At 38.1% G+C, this 20021-nt stretch overlaps 2 protein-coding genes across 4 annotated transcripts in view; both read left to right on the forward strand.

Moving 5' to 3' along the window:
• The first annotated feature begins 4591 nt into the window (after window positions 1-4591).
• Window positions 4592-9586, forward strand: LOC111651411 (uncharacterized). 2 transcript variants are annotated; one of them, XM_087172697.1, is made up of 4 exons: window positions 4592-4677; window positions 5291-6549; window positions 7211-7324; window positions 8088-9586. In XM_087172697.1, the coding sequence occupies exons 2-4, from the start codon at window positions 5772-5774 to the stop codon at window positions 8183-8185; spliced, it is 990 nt and encodes a 329-aa protein (XP_087028823.1). In that variant the 5' UTR covers window positions 4592-4677; window positions 5291-5771; the 3' UTR covers window positions 8186-9586. The 2 variants fall into 2 exon arrangements, with proteins under 2 accessions (XP_087028823.1, XP_023257127.1); XM_023401359.2 differs by lacking the exon at window positions 4592-4677 and having other exon boundaries at window positions 5104-6549.
• Window positions 9587-10658: 1072 nt separating this feature from the next.
• The window catches only part of psmd1 (proteasome 26S subunit, non-ATPase 1), a 42982-nt gene continuing 33619 nt past the window's right edge, over window positions 10659-20021 (forward strand). The window contains exons 1-16 of one of the 2 annotated variants that reach the window (XM_087172698.1): window positions 10659-10838; window positions 12424-12467; window positions 13044-13117; window positions 13690-13859; window positions 14159-14367; window positions 14696-14839; window positions 15265-15491; window positions 15979-16039; window positions 16171-16299; window positions 16472-16560; window positions 16670-16748; window positions 16858-17031; window positions 17203-17314; window positions 17620-17816; window positions 18273-18368; window positions 19031-19095. In XM_087172698.1, coding sequence (XP_087028824.1) covers window positions 10823-10838; window positions 12424-12467; window positions 13044-13117; window positions 13690-13859; window positions 14159-14367; window positions 14696-14839; window positions 15265-15491; window positions 15979-16039; window positions 16171-16299; window positions 16472-16560; window positions 16670-16748; window positions 16858-17031; window positions 17203-17314; window positions 17620-17816; window positions 18273-18368; window positions 19031-19095 — 1886 coding nt within the window. In that variant the 5' untranslated portion in view covers window positions 10659-10822. The remainder of the gene's footprint in view (window positions 10839-12423; window positions 12468-13043; window positions 13118-13689; window positions 13860-14158; window positions 14368-14695; window positions 14840-15264; window positions 15492-15978; window positions 16040-16170; window positions 16300-16471; window positions 16561-16669; window positions 16749-16857; window positions 17032-17202; window positions 17315-17619; window positions 17817-18272; window positions 18369-19030; window positions 19096-20021) is intronic. The other variant, XM_023401367.2, reaches the window with a different exon arrangement.

The raw sequence follows: 20021 nt of genomic DNA on the forward strand, positions 1-20021 counted from the left end.
TGAACTGTCTCTTCGGTAACACTCTAATTAGTAAATGATTTGTCCTTGTGTAATAATTTATGCAAGGCATTAAAGTACACATTATTAATCTGTAATGTACCTTCAACTAAAGAGTAGTAATCCATGTTAAAGTTTGTATAAAAATGCACAGCAAACCTACATTTTCAAATAGGAAAAATAAGAGGGATGTGATTGTTTATTAGAATGACTGGATAACATGTAAGGAAAGAAAACACATTCAAAAACCTAAAACGCATCATGGTTTGGAAAATCAGTCATGGACAGGAGATGTCCATTGTAGAAAAGGCTCTAAAACACAAAATGAAAATGTTTTTGTTCTGCCTTTAATCTTGTTTATTATGGTTGTAATAAAATTTGCATCAGTAAATTAAAGGGATTAAAAAATGCATTTGACCCTTACCATAACAAAGGTATATAGGCCTACAGTATCTAAAATGACGCAAATATATAGTATTAAAAAGGAAAGAAAAACTGGAACATTTAGTTTGGTGACGGGGATGGAGTAATGTTTAAATCACTTTCAATCTAGAATATTAATATTAAATAATATTAGAGGGCAGTAGTTTTACTTTCACACATATCAACCTTCTGTCTTCAAAACTAGCACAGTTTTAAACTGTTCTAATGTATTAACATTTATACTTCCACAATATTTTACAAAGAATGGTTGTAAAAAACTGATTTAATTTATTTTAATTAGCGAGATTGTATTGAGCATTTCATAAATTAGTATCTTACTGTATCTAATGTGCAATATTAGTGAACTGGTGTAATTGCAGTGCTGTAACTTTAGACTAGATCTATAACATTTTATTTTACTGTCAGTGACTGAAAGTAACTTTACACCTGCTACCCTTCCATACGGTGTGTGTGTGTGTGTGTGTGTGTGTGTGTGTGTGTGTGTGTGTGTGTGAGTTTATTATTTATTTTACTGAGATATAACTCTTAGTAGATTTCAGCAGAAAATAGTTTACAGGATTACTGCCAAACGTTTATATCAAAGTTTCTTTAGTTACTCTTTCCTTATCTGCGTTCACTGGTGCGCCCTCTTGTGGAAGAATTCCACAACTACATGCATTTGTAAATATTAACCAATAGAAACAAATAGTATCCACAATGAGGAGCAGGAGTCTAATGCAGATTATCTGTGGCAGTAACCATTTAAATCACTTAATACAATATATCCAGTATATTACATCATTTCATTTTATTCATTAGGATCACTATTAGATCATTGAAAGCAGAGAGTCAGGTCATGAATGTGGTTAACATCATGGTGACATTACTGCTTTCAATTCTCCATCATTTATGAAAGCAAGGGAAGACAAGTCCACCATAAGATGACACTTCACAGTATATGAAATACTATAGACCTTTCGGTTTCCGAAAATGTTCCGCGCGGTTCAGTAAAGGGTGCGATAACGTTCCCCTAAGGTAATGCAGAAAAGTTTTCTAAACGTTAATTTTAGGTAAAATATGTGGTACGGGGAACGTTCCGCGAACGTTCCTATTATGATAGCCTATTTTATTTTATTTAATTTTTTTTTGCCATTTTTGTCCATTTTTCCCCTCGTGGGGCCACCACTCCCCCTTGTCACAGCTTTTGTGAAGAGATGAAACCTGGCTGAAATGCAATACCCATTATTCCAGATCTGGTCTTTTGTTTGTGGTTTAAAACTGGGGCATTATGATGTTTCTTCCCAGGAACACCATCTCCAGAGCTGGATTTTCTATTCTACTCACTCTGACAATGACGACAGCTTGTTTTGTGGCTCTGGGGCTGAGAAGCTGGACCATCAATGGTTTTGGTCAACTGCTTTTCTTACTGCTTCTTGGAACCGTATTTGCTGGTAAGAAATTTATACATTTACACTAAAAATATATGCATGAAAAATAATTTAACTGTTTTGTTCCATAGTGTTGTTTTCCACACATGACTGTGATGTACTGTTATTGATATTTTGTGATGGTGTAACACACAGTGATTGCTTAAGCATAGAAATATGTTACAGAAATGCGATATGCATTGTTGTTCTCTGTTTCCCAAAAAAGGATAAGGTGTGATTATGACCCTTAACTGTTCTAAGAGAAAATTCACCCAAGAACATTGACTTTGTAATTCGACATTCAAATAAGTGACATATTTTCCATTTCTGGGTCAAACAAGACAAAATGTGTTTTGAGAAAAACAGAATACTGGCAAAGATCAACAATCACCAATTATCACCAACCAGTTACTTTGACTGACATGGAAAATGTTAGCATCCCTTCTCTGTGCTTAAGGTCATTCTGGAAAATGGAAACCACAAAGTAAAAGGGAAGAAACCCTGAGGAAAAGTGGGAACCCAAAAAATCCAGTTAATATCACATCATGATATTTAACAGTATGAGTGTATTGCTGGGTGGATTTTATCTTTAAATAAAGCTGATTACTGTGACTTTGAACATCAGAATTTGTCTGTGAACAAACATGTATCTGCAGTGTTGTTGACTTATTATTGTGTTGCTGTTCTGTTCTGAAATTTTAATTTTAACAGTGACAAACCATAACAGTATTAGAATGAGAGATCATCTTTTTCTGTCTGTATTCTGTTGGTTTAATGTTCACTGAACAAAATGTCTCAGGTTCTTCAGAGGTATCGGAGCCGTGGAGAGGAACTGCCTCCAGGTCATCCGATAAACAACCACTCCCACAGCATTCCTTCGCCGCAGGTTATCAATGTTTCTCTGTACTTGCCTGAAGAGGAAACCAGGCCAAGTTAATATTAGTGCATTCCTGCCACATATTCATCCATCATTTTACCTTTTAACCATTTTAAAACCAAAAGCTCACAATTAAATATCCTGTCTTCTCTGTGATGTGCCCACAGTCTTGCCAGTGCCACTGCAGATTCAATATGACACCAACCTGACAGAACATAATGTCCACAGGAGGAGAAGCTCTGCCTCTGCTGACACTGAAGACTCTGTTTTGCCTCCAAATGTTCTGACCGCCTCTCATCTCTCTTCTCTCAGAGACCTGGTGTCAGACAAGAAAATCACAGGTTGCGCAGCTGCCCCACACCCTCACCACAGCATGATGAAATGTTATCCGACCTGAAGATGAACTGGATCAGCTACTACATTTTTGTTTTTGTGTCACTCTGCTCTCATGGTGGATACAAGGCAAAATGATCAGCCTTAATTTAGCATTTAAAAAAAGAAAGTTAACTCTGTGTTAGCTTTATTCGTATCAGCTCTATCTGTGATCACAAAACTCCTCAATCAAACCTGACAGCTGCACTCCTTACTGAAATGCCTTTCTTATGAAAGCTAAAATAACCTCAGCTGGGTGGTGTAAGGCATTGAGTTAGAGTTTTAATAATAATTATAGTAGTTAATTTTAGTAGACTCTGGTATAGTTCACAACCTTCCTGACCCTATCTGATGTTTCCGGACACGATAACTTCCACGTACTTAATGTGAGCCACCTATCCCTTGGCTCACATTAGTTGTTTTGTTTTTTTAAAGTGTAATTTTGAAGGCTTATAGACCTACTGGTACTGATGTTGTGCAACAAAAGAAGAGCAATAACACATTCAACCAAAAGCACTGTTACACTCTAGAGGTTGAAACACTGCGTAGTTCACTGCTGCGTAACTTTAGGTGGTGGGGATAGAAAATCCACTCAGGTAAAGCTTTCAACCACAAGATGGCAGCAAAAGAAAGACTTTCAGCTAGGATGCTACTTTTTAAATGCAAATATTTTTATGCCAAAGCTGCTGAAAGTAGTCACTGTTTCCACTGAGGTATTGCAACTGGATGGAAAAGCATGAACATGAATAAGACTGTTTCACATGAACAGACTCATCTTCATTTTGTGTTTGCACTGAGTCAAAATGGGAGGAAAGTCAACAGGAGCAAGTAAAATAAAGCAAAGTAAAGAAGCAAAATATTGTTGAACAGGTGTGTTCTGTCTAAAGGGCCAGAAACTTTAAAAATAACAGTGGTGTCCAGAGGGGGGAGAAAAAGAAGGAAGCAGAGTGTATAGCCAGCTATTGTTTAACACATCCGCCCACATCCCTTTAGGCAGACCATCATGGGATGGTGAAAAAAGTCCTCACTTAAACAACTTCAATCATCTTTTATGTTTCATTTGCTCCTTTTGAATTATTCATTCTGTCAAGGAAAGACATTGTCTCAAAGTTTGTAAGAAATGTGTTCTGGCTTGACCCCACAAGGCATAGTGAAAAACTCTATATAAGAAAGATATAAGTTAAAAATACAAAATATTCCAATATATTATTGAAGCATGAAATGGGAAAAATGTGAAAATAAATATGGTTTTATTTTCCTTTGAAATAGGGAAAATTCTCCAACAAACCAAGGAAGAACAAAATGACTGGTTGATATCTGATATTTAATAAAAGGCCAAAGTCAGTTCAGTGTAACCCAGGTTGCAACAATTGTTTAACCTAAATATGAATATTAGCTGTAAAAACAGTTGTTTGTGTCATTCTTCTAGTGTAAGTCATATGTAAACTTCCCATTTTTCTTTTTCTTTCTTTCTTTCTTCCTTTTCTTCTTTGGTTTAAAGTTCGTTTAGGTCTCCGTGTATCTCTCAGCGGACCAGATAAGCTTCTTGACCCTCAGCTCCTCCTCTCCCTCAGCAAAGAGGTCAGTAATTCTTTTAAAGTCAAATAATAAAGCTTTTTGTAAATCAATATTGGTAGAAAAGTAAATAAAATTAAATATATATTTTTTTTAAGAGTAAAAACCCAAAGAAGCAATTAGCCTATATTATCAGTTAGACTGTAATGACCTGAGAAACCAGCGCATGGAGATTTTGTCTGAAGAGATGCCAAACAACAAAGTCACTGCCCAACTAATCAATGATCGCAGAGTCTAAAGGTCAAAGGCTGAAACCTGTGTGTTGGTCAGACTGTATGGTATATCATTTATTCATGGGTAAACAATGAGGCAATCCCACACACCCACTCAGCAACTGAAGTTATTTCATTTGTCTTTAAGTCCATGAACTTAGTGGCATTTCAGACCGACAGCACCTTTTAATTACAACGGAGGCATGAGTGGATTAAAGGATTAGAGTCTGGAGAACTCAATTGTTGACTTTTGATGTAGTGGAAGGTGGAAGGTATTCAAAAGGTCAAGCATTACTGAAACTATTCTTGACAAATATGTGGAAGAAGCAGGAGACACAATTAAAGCTCTTGTGCTGAAGTTTGTGCTTATGACTGTCGTGTCCTTGTTTTTTCTTTTCTGTGGGAAGCCTGGACTCTACAGCACTGGAGGGAAGGCAGGACTCTTTTCCATGAGAATAGTGGGAATAAAAAAAGTGAACTCTACAGCCTGAGATTTCATCATCCACAGCTTACACCACGTCTTTTGCATTACTTATGAGACCTTAATGAAATAAGGACAATGCTATGTCTTCTTGAAGACCACGTTATATGATCTTTTTGAGGAAATTAATTAAATTTTATCTTCAAACCGATGTTTTGTGTTTAATTAACCATTAAAGATTAACTACATTGTCTTGGGACAAGCCTGCGCTCCATGCAGCGACTGACAGTTGGACACGCCCATTAAATGGATAAGCCAATAGCAATACGCGCTGAACATTTATTCCCTCCCTTTTACTGGTGTTCATGATGACCGTTAGGAAGTTCACCGGTCACTAAGGCAGCGATAGATGACTTGGCTGTCCATTGTAAATAAAAACGGATCAGCGCAGACGTCATTGCGCAAGGATGGAAGACCCAGAGTCCCTGGAGGACACTCTGCCCGAGGAGGAGAGGGAGTTTCAGAGGATTATAGCCCTGATCGGTGGCAAAGAGAGGATTTATTTGGTCAGCGATGCCTGTCAAAGTAAAGAGGTGGACGCGGATGACGCCGGCATATTGCAGGAGTTGATACGTGACATGTTTCACAGCAGCAGCCACGCGAACAGCAACAGACAGCCCTGCTCCTTTAATTCAAGCAATCACGACGACGCTGCAAGTGCAACCCACGGCTGCAGCAAGACAGAGGCAGCCAAATGTAACGAAATACCTATGACAGTGAGGCCCAAGGGTTTGGATTTGAGAGCGTGCCCACGGGGAGAGGACAGGCAGAAGGAGAAGCGGCCGACGCACAACGGCAACGCTCAGAGGACAGCAACGAGGAGGGCAAACATTTACAGCCTAAAGCGAGCGATAGACTCTCCCATCATCATTTTCATCTTCAGACAGACATTTGTCAGCAAAGATTCCAACGAAGTGTGCTTGAAAGAGATCCTGAAGGACGTGAAGGCACGTACGAAACGTGCCACAATCGCCCGACCAGCCCTGATTGGATTAATACGCGCCAGACAGGAGAGCGCCGAGACGCATCAGTGTGTGCAACTCCTGGAGAGTCTAATCCGCTCAGTGTTCTACAAACATCCGCCGGAGACAATATGGGCCGGTTGTTTCATCCCAAAGACAGAGGACAAAATTCTCAGCATCAAGCAAAACACGTGCAGAGTCATACACTCATCTCAAACAGCAGGTGTAATAATACACATTGTCCATGTTATTTGAAGTAGCTTGTAGTTCGTGTAATATAATGTAAAAAATATGTAATATTCAATTTGGATTCACACATGAACTTTTTTTGCTGGAGCACACGTCATCAGGGCAGATGCTTGTTGACATGAAGTTTGAACCCTGGCCACCATGCAGCTTTGGTGATGCATATACACTAGGCCTATTTGACACCCAAAATGAACACAGGCTACAGATTCTGACACTTTTAAAAAACACTTTAAATGATGGTTCTACTGCACAAATATCACACAATATCCAGTGCCATTGGAAATAAAATAAGTTCACCAAACTTTTATATAACCATAGAATCACAAAGTATCCAAAGCAATATAATAGGCAGTTATGATATCCCGGTAGATTAAATACCTTTGTTTATGATGGGATAATTGTAAAGCCATTCATGGGTAGTCACAGTGGAAGTTCTTGCAGAAATATTTGGCAAACACTAATTTGTGTTAGTGCACTCCATTATGTAGGTCAATCCATGACATTCACAAGACCATGCACACATTTTTCTTCCCAGGCTTAGTTGCAAAGACCCAGGAACAAAGGGAGCATTCATGACACAATCAGTCTCTTACATAAGCTGCCAAATGGTTAAAGACTTTATTATTGCCTTTTAGATAATACGGGGGATAGAGGGAACCCGCTTTTCTGGCCATTCCAATGTTTGTTCTGGCCTCAACGAAGAGGAGCCGGAGGCCAGGCCAACAACTCTGCAATCACCAGGCAAAGAGGTAGCTGCACGCATCATCCCAAAGCTGGATTTTTTTCTGTTTCTTTTTCTTTTCTTTTCTTTTCCTTTCTTTTCTTTTCTTTTCTCTTTCCTTTTTTTTCCCATTTTATACAACAACTTAGTCCCACCATTCAGGGTTCTCCTGAGCTCAAGACTGGAGCCTATCCCAGGATTGCACTATTTGGGCAAAAGGCATGGATATAGGTTGCCAATCTATCACCTGGCCAACAGACAGACAAAGACATTCACACATTAACTCTCCAAAGAGCTTCTCTGTGGTTCAGATTTCATTTGGTGATGATAAACTGTTATGTACAAATCTGCACTAGAGGAAGCAGAAAAGACCAACTTTAATATACGCTACCAGGATGCAATGTGGCAAATATTTATAAATATAAATATAAAACAGTGACTTCTGTACTTTTTCAGAAATTCAGAAAATAAAAAGAAATTCTTTCCCATTACAACCACTGCTTCTCCAGATTCAGGTGGTAATGTGCAAATGAAAAACTCTGGAAACAAAAAGTAAATTGAAACACTTAAAACAAAATAACCTCTGTAATGGACTGATCATCAGATTCAATATATGCACAACAGGGTAACAGCATTTTAATATTAAATTGACCATTTAGCCATGAAGGCAAATGCTACAATACTGCATGTAGGAAACAGAGGAATAGCTGAATCCCACTGCAATCTGATTTGTATTAACTTGTATGTATGAACTCAATTCTGCTGTAAGTAACTATAGAACTGTTTTTCAGGTGACACAGGAAGTGTAGAGGAAGGCACCCCTCTGAAAATCAGTTCCATTACTGTTGGACGTCATGTGGATGGAGAAGCAGCTGGAGGGAACAGCTGATGTCAGGACACATGACCTTTGGCCTGCAGGCCTATGCGGTGGACCATCCTGTTTTTACTGTGAAGAGAAAAATTTGCGTCATGGTGCTACAGAACTTTAGTGCATTTAGTATTTCTTAACGGTGCTTAATATCCTCACTGCTGAGCCAAAACGATTCTTGTCTTCAAGCAATATGTTGTTTAATGGTCAACTCTGTTGCCATCTTGCTGATTTACACATTGTCTTTGATATCTAATGGTTAGTTACAAAGGGATTTATTGTGTATGTGCAGATCAGTCATACAAGCTGTATCACATTAACAGCAATTTAGCTTATTATAGGTTGGGAATGCAGAATAGCGACATTTTACGGAAAAGTATTCCTTTAACATGATCCATAGTCAAACACAGGACAAGATTACCTTCTGGACAAAGAGGGCAACTGCTCCATGGGCCACAAGACTTACTGTATCAACTGCTTAATGCGAGGTAAACCAGTTAGACATTTATTTGGGAATATACGCCATTAAAGCACAATATCAACTATTATAAGGGTCTTGAGACAGGTTGTACCGTATTACTGTACCTAACTGTAAAGCCTTATCTTGAAAAGGGTCCCTGTGTGAAAATCCTACAAAGACCTACATTATGTTTGTTTGACATATACAGTTACTGAGTCCATTATTAGGAACACCTGTTTATTCATGCAATTATCCAGGCAGCCAATCACATGGCAGCAGTGCAAAGCATAAAATCCTGCAGATACAGGTCAGGAGCTTCAGTTAATGTTCACATCAAACATCAGAATGGGGGGGGAAATGTGGCCTGTGGTGGTGTAATGGTGTGGGGAATGTTTTCTTGGCACACTTTGGGCTCCTTAAAACCAATTAATTATCATTTGAATACCACAGCCTATCTGAGTATTATTGTTTACACAATTTACCATCTTCTAATGGCTACATCCGGCTTGATATTGCACCATGTCACAAAGCAGAAGTTGTTTACTGAACATGAAAATTAGTTCAGTGAAATTCAGTCACATCCACAGTCACCAGATCTGAATCCAGTAGAACACCTTTGGGATGTGCCCACTGAGTGTGTATATTTTGCATATTCCTATGTTATTGTTAAATTATCGCACACCTAATCTTGTCAGCTAAAACTGTACTCACTGCATAGAGAACAGGAGTAACGAGTTTGTAAGGGACCCAGCCCTTTTAATTTTGTTCTGGCCATGGTCAAACAATGTGAATCTTTTTCTTTTCTTTTTTTTTTTTTTAAACTTTCATTTATTAGGATTTTGTGCCTTAGATCAGTGCTATGACTATAGCATTACCTTTAACAGCAATGGTGCAGTCTGCTTTTCACTTTAGTTTTAATGTAGGTTACAAACAGGTCCTATAAATAAACACATTTAAACTTGTGTGCATCTCATCTCTGTTGAAAAAGGTTGTTCTCTCACCAGACTAAAAGTCAGATATTGATTTAGAGGGCAGCTGGTATAAGTGGAAACATCCTTCAGACAACACTCTACTGCTATGTGTTACTTTTGCCAACACGACAGCCTGACTGAATTCAATTAGTATCATGATATCCAAACTTTTTTTCCTTTATTGAACTCTTAAGCTAATATGATGAAAAAAGCAGAGCTCAATTCAAAGTCAAATACCATAATTTGGACAGCAAAAGAGACAAATAGGAATTGTTGCTAAGTGAATTGTACACAATGTGGGTTTATTCTTAAAACTTTTTACTCACCAGTCTTTATTAGAAAACTCAGAAGAAGCACATAGAAGTGTGCAACACCAGTCAATATGAGGTCAAGATCATATAATACCAATAAAGGTACTATTATACAAACAAACAACATAATAAAGTAGAGCCACAGGAATGCTACATATAGTTTTAAGGGTCATCTTTAAATAACAACATGATGAAACATACATATACTACTTGCACCTTTCAAAATAATAGAGACATAGCTTTAATTTCATTAACCAGAGCCAGAAAAAAAGGTTTGCTGTGGATATAATATTTGGACCAAATGATGAGATTGATCATGTAGAATTGCCTTACAATTCCAGCTGAAAGTGTCATTGGGAAAAAAACACAATCAATATAAATGGTTTTAAGGAGATGGTTGTAAGATAATGGCTCGAATCTGTGAATCAATTTAAAGATTACGACTTTTATTGTTTTACTTATCATATATTTGTGGGACAATAGGCTATACATGATCATTTCCAGTCGAGTCAGTCGAGTAAATAGCATGGATGTGTGGTACACAGAAAAGCCGGTCCATAAATACGTCATATTACAATATTTTCATAATCCCTTTTAAATACGATGATGTAGATGTGGGACAATATTAGACTCAATCAAAAAAACATGGGTTGGTCCAATGGACGAAGATATAGCGGATATTATAATAGTTCGTTGTGTCTTTTTAGTCAGGCGCAAATCAGGCCTAGCAAAACCGGAGGTCCTTTAGAAGGGGACTTGCGGCGGTGTTGGACAAAAAGAAGTTAGCAACGGCTGCATCTGATTCTTCTGTCTTCTGCAACTATTGTATCTTCTTTAATTCCCCTCCCAAAAAATCGTACGGAATTCCACCGTCGAACCAGGATCTTGGGGCTGAGGAGGGAATAAAGAGCCAGTCATGATAACATCTGCCGGTAAGTCTTAAAAAGTGTCTTTATTTTGGTAGCCGTGGCTTTAGCTAGCTGCCATTGATTTAGCTGAGTCACACAGCTAATGTAGCAAAAGGCAGGCAGCCGTTCACCGGTGACAGATAATAAATCCACCAAATTATTATTCACGAAGGTATAACTCTTTGAAATGTGTCTTTGCTGTAATGAGGCAACGATTTTAAACATCAGTTAAAGTATATTAAAATATAGGAATTCATTATAAGCTGTAGTAACAATAATGCTAACTGTGTTGTACAGAATCTCTGCTTCTCAGATAATAACATGTTCAAGTTCGTTTTTATGAAAACATAAGAATGGTTTTCGTCTTGGTAACGGTTCACAAAGAAACAGGTGTTATATCGTCATCTGTCCCTTTTAATACATCCTACTGACAGTGTAGTTTTTCTAAACACGTTCAGATTTAATCATTTACCCCGCTCTTATTGCCTCGTTACAATACTCAGAATTTTTAAATCAGATTTGGAGTTGTGTCATTGAATATAGCTGGTATCCCCTTATTTGAATATATTCCCATTTTATTTTATTAATTTACTGAATGGCAAACTTTCAATTAAAGGCACTTTCCATCCAATGTCTGTAGTCCTATGAGCCCCAAACCAAAAAACTTGTGCTACTTCCATTTAAGAGCTGAGACTATCAATTAATTTACCAATAAGCATAACATTTGAAAATTGATGTTTATTTATTGTGAATAGGGTCAAGATTTTTGATGGATTATGTAGACATGTAGAGTTTAAGTTCATCTAGAAAAAAAAGTTACACAGTGCATTTTATCAAAATACTGTAGTTGTTGGATATGATATCATATGATAAACACAACAGTAATGCAAGAACTCAGTGACATGTGTAAGGGTTTTAGTGAAACAGACAGAACCTGTGTGCTGACAACGGCTTTATAACCAAGAAATATAATAGGCTAAAATTGATGAAGTGAAACAACAAAGAGTTACACCTAGTAATTTTTACTCAGATTTTACTCAAATCATACTGTGTCACTAACCATTCTTACTTCAAAGGGTCAAGAGCGTCAATTACAAAAATGTCAACGAAAACATTAACGACTAAATAACAGAGAAAACTATTCAGTAACGTCTTTACGGCCGAAATTAAATAAATTGAGTTGATTGTGACACAACTTTGATGCTCTCGTTTCAATTGGATTGCATTAATGACTTACAATGGAGGGTTAATAGCAAGCTTTATAGCTCATTTTGCTTATAGAACCAGGGCTAATGACATGTTGCTTGACAGTGACATAAACCAATTAGTTTGTGTGAAAACTTTATTAAAACAGTAGTCTGCACAGCAGTATTCCACTGAGGCTAATGGGGTTAATGAGGAAACCATTATGGAGAAAAGCACTACAGCCTCTATATGTTAATGCTATGTAATTCACTAAACCGCTTTTCAATATAATGTACAAGTGACTCATTTTATGTCTTGTAAAAACGTATGATATTTAAAATCTGTATATTGATGAAAAAGGTGTATAAAATTCTTGAGTCAAAAAAACCACTTAATCAATTTTGTTTTCAATTTTTTTTTTTAGCCGGAATTATTTCGCTCCTTGATGAGGAGGAGCCACAGCTCAAGGTAAGAACTGCTTAATAAATGGTGGACCAGTTGGCTGAAGATGGCAGACTCACATGTCATAACACTATTCAGAACTATAGAGATTACATGCAAATGTGTTTTTACTTACTGGTAAAAGCACACAAATTGTAGGGCACTAGCTCCTCATGAACTGCTTTATAACAAAAGTGACTTCTGGAGGTTTTCCTTAGTCCTTTTAAGTGTGGCATGAAGTCCTCTGTACAGAAAAGGAGGCACATAAAGTATAAGGGATAGTAAGGAGTTATACTGATCCATCTGCTCTCTGTGTGCATTCTTTGGTTTCACTTCCAATGTATGATGGACGAAATGCAGTAAAAGCTTCACGTTTTCTAATTACTGTTATAGTCAGCTTTGATAAGTTCATGTAAGACTTGAATAATATAACACAGAAGTTCAAGCTCAGTATGAAATGAACCTTCACATCAACTTTCTTCACGGACAGAAGATATTGGGTAAACTGAGCTTGATGTTAAATAATGAGACAGTTTCAATCTCACACAAGTTAATATGTAAATGTATTAAATTATGTGAATGCAACATCTATTTCATTTGCAGGAGTTTGCTCTGCACAAGCTAGACTCCATCGTGAATGACTTCTGGGCTGAGATTTCAGGATCAGTAGATAAAATGTAAGTACAACTACTACGAGCTTGGAAAGTAAAACTGACTTGAGAACGTTACATTAGGCTCCTCCCTTCTTTATTTCAGTGTTTGCAATAGGGAGAAAGATTTACTTTCACTCAAAATACACCAAGTGCTTGCCAAAATCACCTGCCTTGTAAGTGGTGACACATTAAACACAGTATTGGCACACATCAGCAGATGCAGGCAAATGTAGCAGGGCAGTGCAGTTTGCAATGTGCCTCATTTTCAGAAGCAGAGTGCTGAATATCCCTGTGGTGGGTATGATTGAGAGGGTTTCTCAAGCAGATCTCGTACTCCTTCCGAGTGTAAGAGGTTACTGCTCTATGGCACAAACTGCTCCGTGGGTCATAGAAAACACAGCTTGTGTAGCTTTTGTAATACATGTAAATTATGTTTACGATATAATTTAAAAAAAAATAATGCTGTGTTTTATAAAATAAATTTTATAAAACACAGCACGAGATCATAATTTATGATTATTTGTATTAATTTGTAATCCAAAAATATCTCGTTAGCGTAAATTTTCAGTCTTATCTAACCGTTTGTTCACTCACAGTGAGGTCTTGTATGAGGATGAAACATTCCGGAGCAGGGAATTTGCTGCCCTGGTGGCCTCGAAGGTTTTCTACCACCTCGGAGCCTTTGAGGAATCTCTGAACTATGCTCTTGGTGCTGGAGATCTCTTCAATGTCACAGATGACTCGGAATATGTGGAGACCATTATTGGTGAGTGATAAAACAAAAAAACTTGACCTCATTTACCTAACTTACCTGCTTGTTTAGTGATCTCGTGACATTTCTGTTGCTTGGAGACGTGACCCTTATCCTCTGCAAGCGTGAAGTAAAAAAAGTAACTTAAATGGAAAAATAAACACATTTTTTCTTGCCATCAGCTTACAAAACTGACAGGGTTTTCTGGTAGAGAAAGCTAATAAATGACATGGAATAAGATGTTGACTTGAACTACATTGCTGTTTCCAGCAGTGAAATGGACCCTCTTTTCATCCCTTTTTTCTGTCTCATAGCCAAATGCATTGACCACTATACCAAGCTGCGGGTGGAGAATGCAGAGCTGCCAGAGGATGAGGAGAAGAAAAGCATTGACCCTCGCCTTGAGGGCATTGTCAACAAGATGTTCCTGCGTTGCCTTGACGATCACAAGTACAAGCAGGCCATTGGCATTGCCCTGGAGACCAGGCGCCTTGACATGTTTGAGAAGACCATCTTAGAATCGGTCAGCAGCTATTATTACTCACAGCTGATTTGACTTTAGTTTGGAATATCTCCTGCTAGCTTTAATACTGAACATAATAGCTCTAAGTCTTTTACAAGAGTGTGGCATACTATGCACGATAATACCCTATAAACCTTGATAGAGCTTATGAGAATCAGTTTATTCTAATACAATAAATGGCTTAGAATTGGTCTACTTTACTAGTACGAGCATTATTCTCATACGAGAGTCTAGATATTGATTACTGCAGGTGACTGTCTAGAATTACTCTCTCCATGTCACAAAACACATTGATAACTGTTACTTTTTTCTTTATCTTCTCATGCAGAATGATGTGAGTGGCCTCCTTGCCTACAGCCTGAAGGTGTGCATGTCCCTGATGCAGAACAAGAAATTCCGTAACGAGGTGTTGCGAGTGCTGGTCAAGCTCTACATGAATTTGGAAAAGCCTGATTTCATCAATGTCTGCCAGGTAAACATAAAGTATAAAGAAATTCAGAATTATTGTAATTATGTAATTATATTTGGTGGTTTTTCAATTAGTCGTAGGTTGTCGGGGAATTTTAACCTATACTTTTACACTTTTTACTTCTTAACTTACTGAATTCTTTGATTACTTGCAGTATTTTTGATGAGCATCTATTGTACTGATGCTGCTATATTATAATTTGTATATTATCATGAGCTTGATGCTCAACATATAAAATATTATTTCTCTTTGTTACCTAAGGCTACTATAGCCCTGAGTCATACCATCGGCATATATTTCATGCATTATTTAGCAGTTATAGGTACTAATCTTGTGTATTGCTCCACTTCTTCTTCTTCTTCTTCTTTTTTCCAAAAATGTTAACCTAAAATCCATCTCCAATCTTTTTTTTCTCCTCACCTCTGTAGTGCCTGATATTCCTGGATGACCCGCAGGCTGTGAGTGACATCCTGGAGAAACTAGTGAAGGAAGACAACCTGCTGATGGCTTATCAGATCTGTTTTGACCTGTATGAGAGTGCCAGCCAGCAGTTCCTCTCCTCTGTCATCCAGAACCTGCGGACTGTTGGAACGCCTATTCCCGCAGTTCCTGGCTCTACAAATACAGGAACTGTGCCCACACCTGACAAAGACAGGTGGGAAGGGGAAAATAACAAGAACACTTTAATACCTAGGTTGATGCACTGTGTCTATGGTTCCTGTCAAAAGAGCTTAGGGCTTTTTCACTGCTTATGGTTCTGTTTAGACTCTCTGTGAGTCTGCAAACCTATACGGTGTTGCCCATAATTAGTCACAACAGTGAATACAGTAAATGAGGACACTAGGAAGGTACCAAAAGTCATCAGGCAGTATGCAGAACATTGAACATATGAGTAGAAAGATTCAGTACACAAGTTAAGATAATCAGTCAGAATATTTAGCCCCACAGGCTTTATGCTTTGGTGTGTAGCCTTTTCGTACATCATTGAGTTATACTTGCTGAAATGAACTTAAATGGCCAAGTACAGTAAATATATGGGACCTGAGGTACTAACTTGAACTCGACCTGGGCTTATTTTAGGCAAATATTTTAGTTTATTTTTACTTGTCAACACTGATTAAGATGTTTTTTGTGTGTTGCAGTGATGCAATGGAGACAGATGACAAGGTTGGCAGCTCCCCTGCTGGGAAGCCAGCAGAAACAGTAAGCCCTTAAGATTGTTTTGTATTGCAGCACTTTTGCGATACCAGGTGCCAGTTGTCATTTTTCTATCAAAATAGAGCAACTTTGATTTATTTGACAGATCATCATATTGCTTTTCTGTGTTTTTGTAGAAAGATGAGCCCAAAGACCAGAATGCCAAGATGATCAAAATCCTTAGCGGGGAGATGGCCATTGAGCTGCACCTGCAGTTCCTAATCCGAAATAACAACACAGATCTAATGATCCTCAAAAACACAAAGGTAATGTAGGCTAGCAACAAGATAAAATGGTTAGAGAATATAATTGATTATAAACTATAAATAAACATAAACTATTGTTTGCTTGATCTGATGAACTGCAGATTGTGTCACTGAATGTGTTGTTACAGCTTCCATGTGAGCTTTTTTTTTTTTCTTTTCTTCATCATTCCAGGATGCAGTCCGAAATTCAGTTTGCCACACAGCCACAGTAATAGCTAACTCTTTCATGCACACGGGAACCACAAGTGACCAGTTCCTGAGGTAACTGTGCCAGAACACAACAATCTTATTCCATAGCTTGAATAGAGAGACATAAAACATACTTACTCCAAGTGACATTTAGACTAAAACTTTTGTTTGTACTTAATAGAGAAAACTTGGAATGGCTTGCAAGAGCCACCAACTGGGCAAAGTTCACAGCTACAGCAAGTCTGGGTGTCATCCACAAGGTAAATTTATGTCACAATGATGAGAATATATTGCAAATCAAAAAACATAATAAATTTTATTCCAGATTCTGTATTTAATTTTGAACATAACATGTTGTGTTTTTTTCAGGGCCATGAGAAAGAGGCGCTCCAGTTAATGGCCACCTACTTGCCCAAAGACACGTCCCCTGGCTCAGCCTACCAGGAGGGAGGAGGCCTGTACGCTTTGGGACTCATTCATGCCAACCATGGCGGGGACATTATTGACTACCTGCTCAGTCAGCTCAAGAACGCCAGCAATGATGTGAGTATTTTGATGTTTACTTTGAATGCTGGTTTATTGTCAAATATATACTTGAATGTGAGTCACAAAATAATTAGCTGAGACCTGCAGCTAGTTGAAATCACTCTGTCAGCTGGTTGGTTTTATGTTTTGTGTTCCATCTCTCATGGTCTGCTTTCTTCTTTTGCACAGATTGTTCGCCATGGTGGTGCCCTTGGCCTTGGTTTGGCTGCATTGGGCACAGCCAGACAGGATGTTTACGACCTCCTTAAGTCCAACCTGTACCAGGATGATGCTGTCACCGGTATGTAGGCAGTCGACAGTTCTGGTCTTCACCATTGTGCTTACTAAAAATAACCTTTTAACAAAAATATATTACAAGCATTTTTACTTCCTGCTCGTCTTGACCAGATTGTTAATAACTGAAATGAATGATGTGTGGTCAAACAGATAAAAACAAGAACTAACAAACTCCTTTATCCTGTATGCTACGGCTAATGATTTTGCCACATGTCTATAATATGCATAGCTGTTTAATCTAGTGTAGAAATGTACACTAAGAAATATCTGTTGATTGGGCAATTCTGACAATATCATGTAACCTCCCAGGTGAAGCTGCAGGCCTGGCTCTGGGTCTGGTCATGCTGGGCTCCAAGTCAGCCCAGGCCATTGAGGACATGGTAGGCTATGCTCAGGAAACACAGCACGAGAAGATCTTACGTGGCCTGGCAGTGGGAATTGCCCTCGTCATGTATGGACGTATGGAGGAGGCTGATGCCCTCATTGAAAGCCTTTGCAGGGACAAGGTAAGGCTGGAATGCAAATCTTGTACACCATAATGTCAGAGTTGCTTTATTTTCCAACAACAAGGAAGATTTTCTTTATTTTTGTGGCACTGGTACAGCTTATGCCTATAGTAGCACGATACATTTGGAATAGCTGGATTAATTCAAAAAGAAAATGTAGGTGGGAGGGTATTACAAAAAAAAAACTCAGTGTCTTATAAGGTCATTGCACTTCATAACCTTGCAGTGACAAGTTCTAATGTTTGATACACTGAATCCTGCACGTACTCATACAACCCCAGGTTTTGTTTGTGTATTTCATGTCATATGGGAGGCTCTTCCTCTGTACTGTGTGCCAGAAGCCCTTCCATAAGAGCTTGATATGGGAAATGACTCAAATTATGTTTATTTTAGTTGTACATTACAAATTCACACACAAAGACTCAAAGCTCTTCTTCCTTTCACTGTCTATGATAGGACCCCATCCTGCGGCGCTCTGGTATGTACACTGTGGGAATGGCCTATTGCGGCTCCGGGAACAACAAGGCCATTCGACGCCTGCTACATGTCGCTGTGAGTCTTTCTTCACAACACAGTATTTCACTGAGTGAAAGACAGGTTTATCATGCTGGTAGTGAAACAGATGCCAAGCGCAATGAACAAGGCTGTGTAACTGTAGCTGGCATCATAATTCATATTACTTTATGTTTATTAAATACAATTGATACTATCTTCTGTTGGAAGGGAAAGATTTGATTATCCTTAAATGATTAAGGATTAATGATTCTCATCTTTTACAGAGGACAACAGTAATGCCCTTAACTGTTTGTGAATGTGTGATTTGAAGTTCTGAATTCATTAAGTCCAGAAAGTTTTTATTGAAACCAATGCTAATTGGTAGAACAACCAGAAATTAGTGTTGGGGCTAACATTAAGAACTGGTTTGCTAAACTGCAGTTTAAAATGATGATACTACAATTTAAGGATTCATGTATGTGTCATTCAGTGTGCTTTCAGTGGCTACATTTGCAAACACAACATACTTGAGAGGTGTGAACAGTTCAGCCTGTTTTCCTGTAGATGGTGCCTTTATACAAGCTAAAGCTATTAGATAGTGGCACATGTGCCTCATACTGCAACCTAAAAGGGAGCTGTATCATGAAGGCTACTTGCAGGAATTGATGACTGTTAGTATCTACTTTGGTTGTTTGACTGCTTTGCTTATCTCAATTAAGGTGAGTGATGTGAATGATGACGTCAGAAGGGCTGCTGTCGAGTCCATCGGCTTCATCCTGTTCAGGTAAGATTCAGACTGAATGACTTGAACTATGAACACTGCTTAGTTTCTTTACATCCACCAGAGGCCTCTCTTTTTGAAACCTCAAGGTCTTGGCCAAAATTGCAGTTCTTATCCCTACACTAACACACACCACTTTGTTGAGCGAATGCTGATTCATTTGTGTAGTTTGGCTCACTTTGTGAAAGAAAAAACAGTTTTGTGAAAAATTCGCTTCATGTTGGTATAGCATGGAAACGACTAGCAATAGAGGAACCTTTTTATTAAAGATTTACTTCTGAAATAGACTCCATTGTACAATATTCAGTGTAATCTCCTAGGTTGTCTAATGAGTTTATCATAAATATATCACTAATTTTTTTTACCGTTTCCTGCTTTCCATACAAAACTTAAACAAACTCATTTGACCTTATTTGATTAGAACTAGTAAAAACACTGGCTACACTCAAGACTGGACGTAAGCACAGTGTAAGCACAGTGTGGACACAGCACTGCTTATCCAGGAACCTTTGTAATCCGGTTTTTATTTTTAAATGAAGCATTTATTTGTTCTTTATCATGGTTTCTGTGGGCCAGGATCAGACACATTTTTAGTTCTGTTACACTGTTGTCTAGAATTTGTAATAACTTCCTGGTCTTTATGGAAGGTATTCGTCTGTCAGCGGAGGCTGGACGTTCTTGTCATTGTCACTCACACATTTTCTTCCCTGACTATTTATAGGGATTTAGCCATCAGAGACTAGAGTAGTGTTAAACAGAGAGCCTAGCCAGTGCACAAATATCTTGGTGTACATTTTTAAGCCCAAAAAAGGCTATGTGATATTCTGTGATCAATTGGCCGCTAGATAAACCTTGTGTAACTCTTCGCAGTGTTTAGAAAGACTTCTGAACCAGAACAATTCAGTTGGCCTCCTTTTCTCCAGCTTCCC

This window comes from Seriola lalandi, unplaced genomic scaffold (genome assembly GCF_002814215.2).
Source record: "Seriola lalandi dorsalis isolate HSWRI2012SDOR001 ecotype SW California unplaced genomic scaffold, Sedor1 jcf7180002053619, whole genome shotgun sequence".
In the NCBI taxonomy this organism is placed as follows: domain Eukaryota; kingdom Metazoa; phylum Chordata; class Actinopteri; order Carangiformes; family Carangidae; genus Seriola; species Seriola lalandi.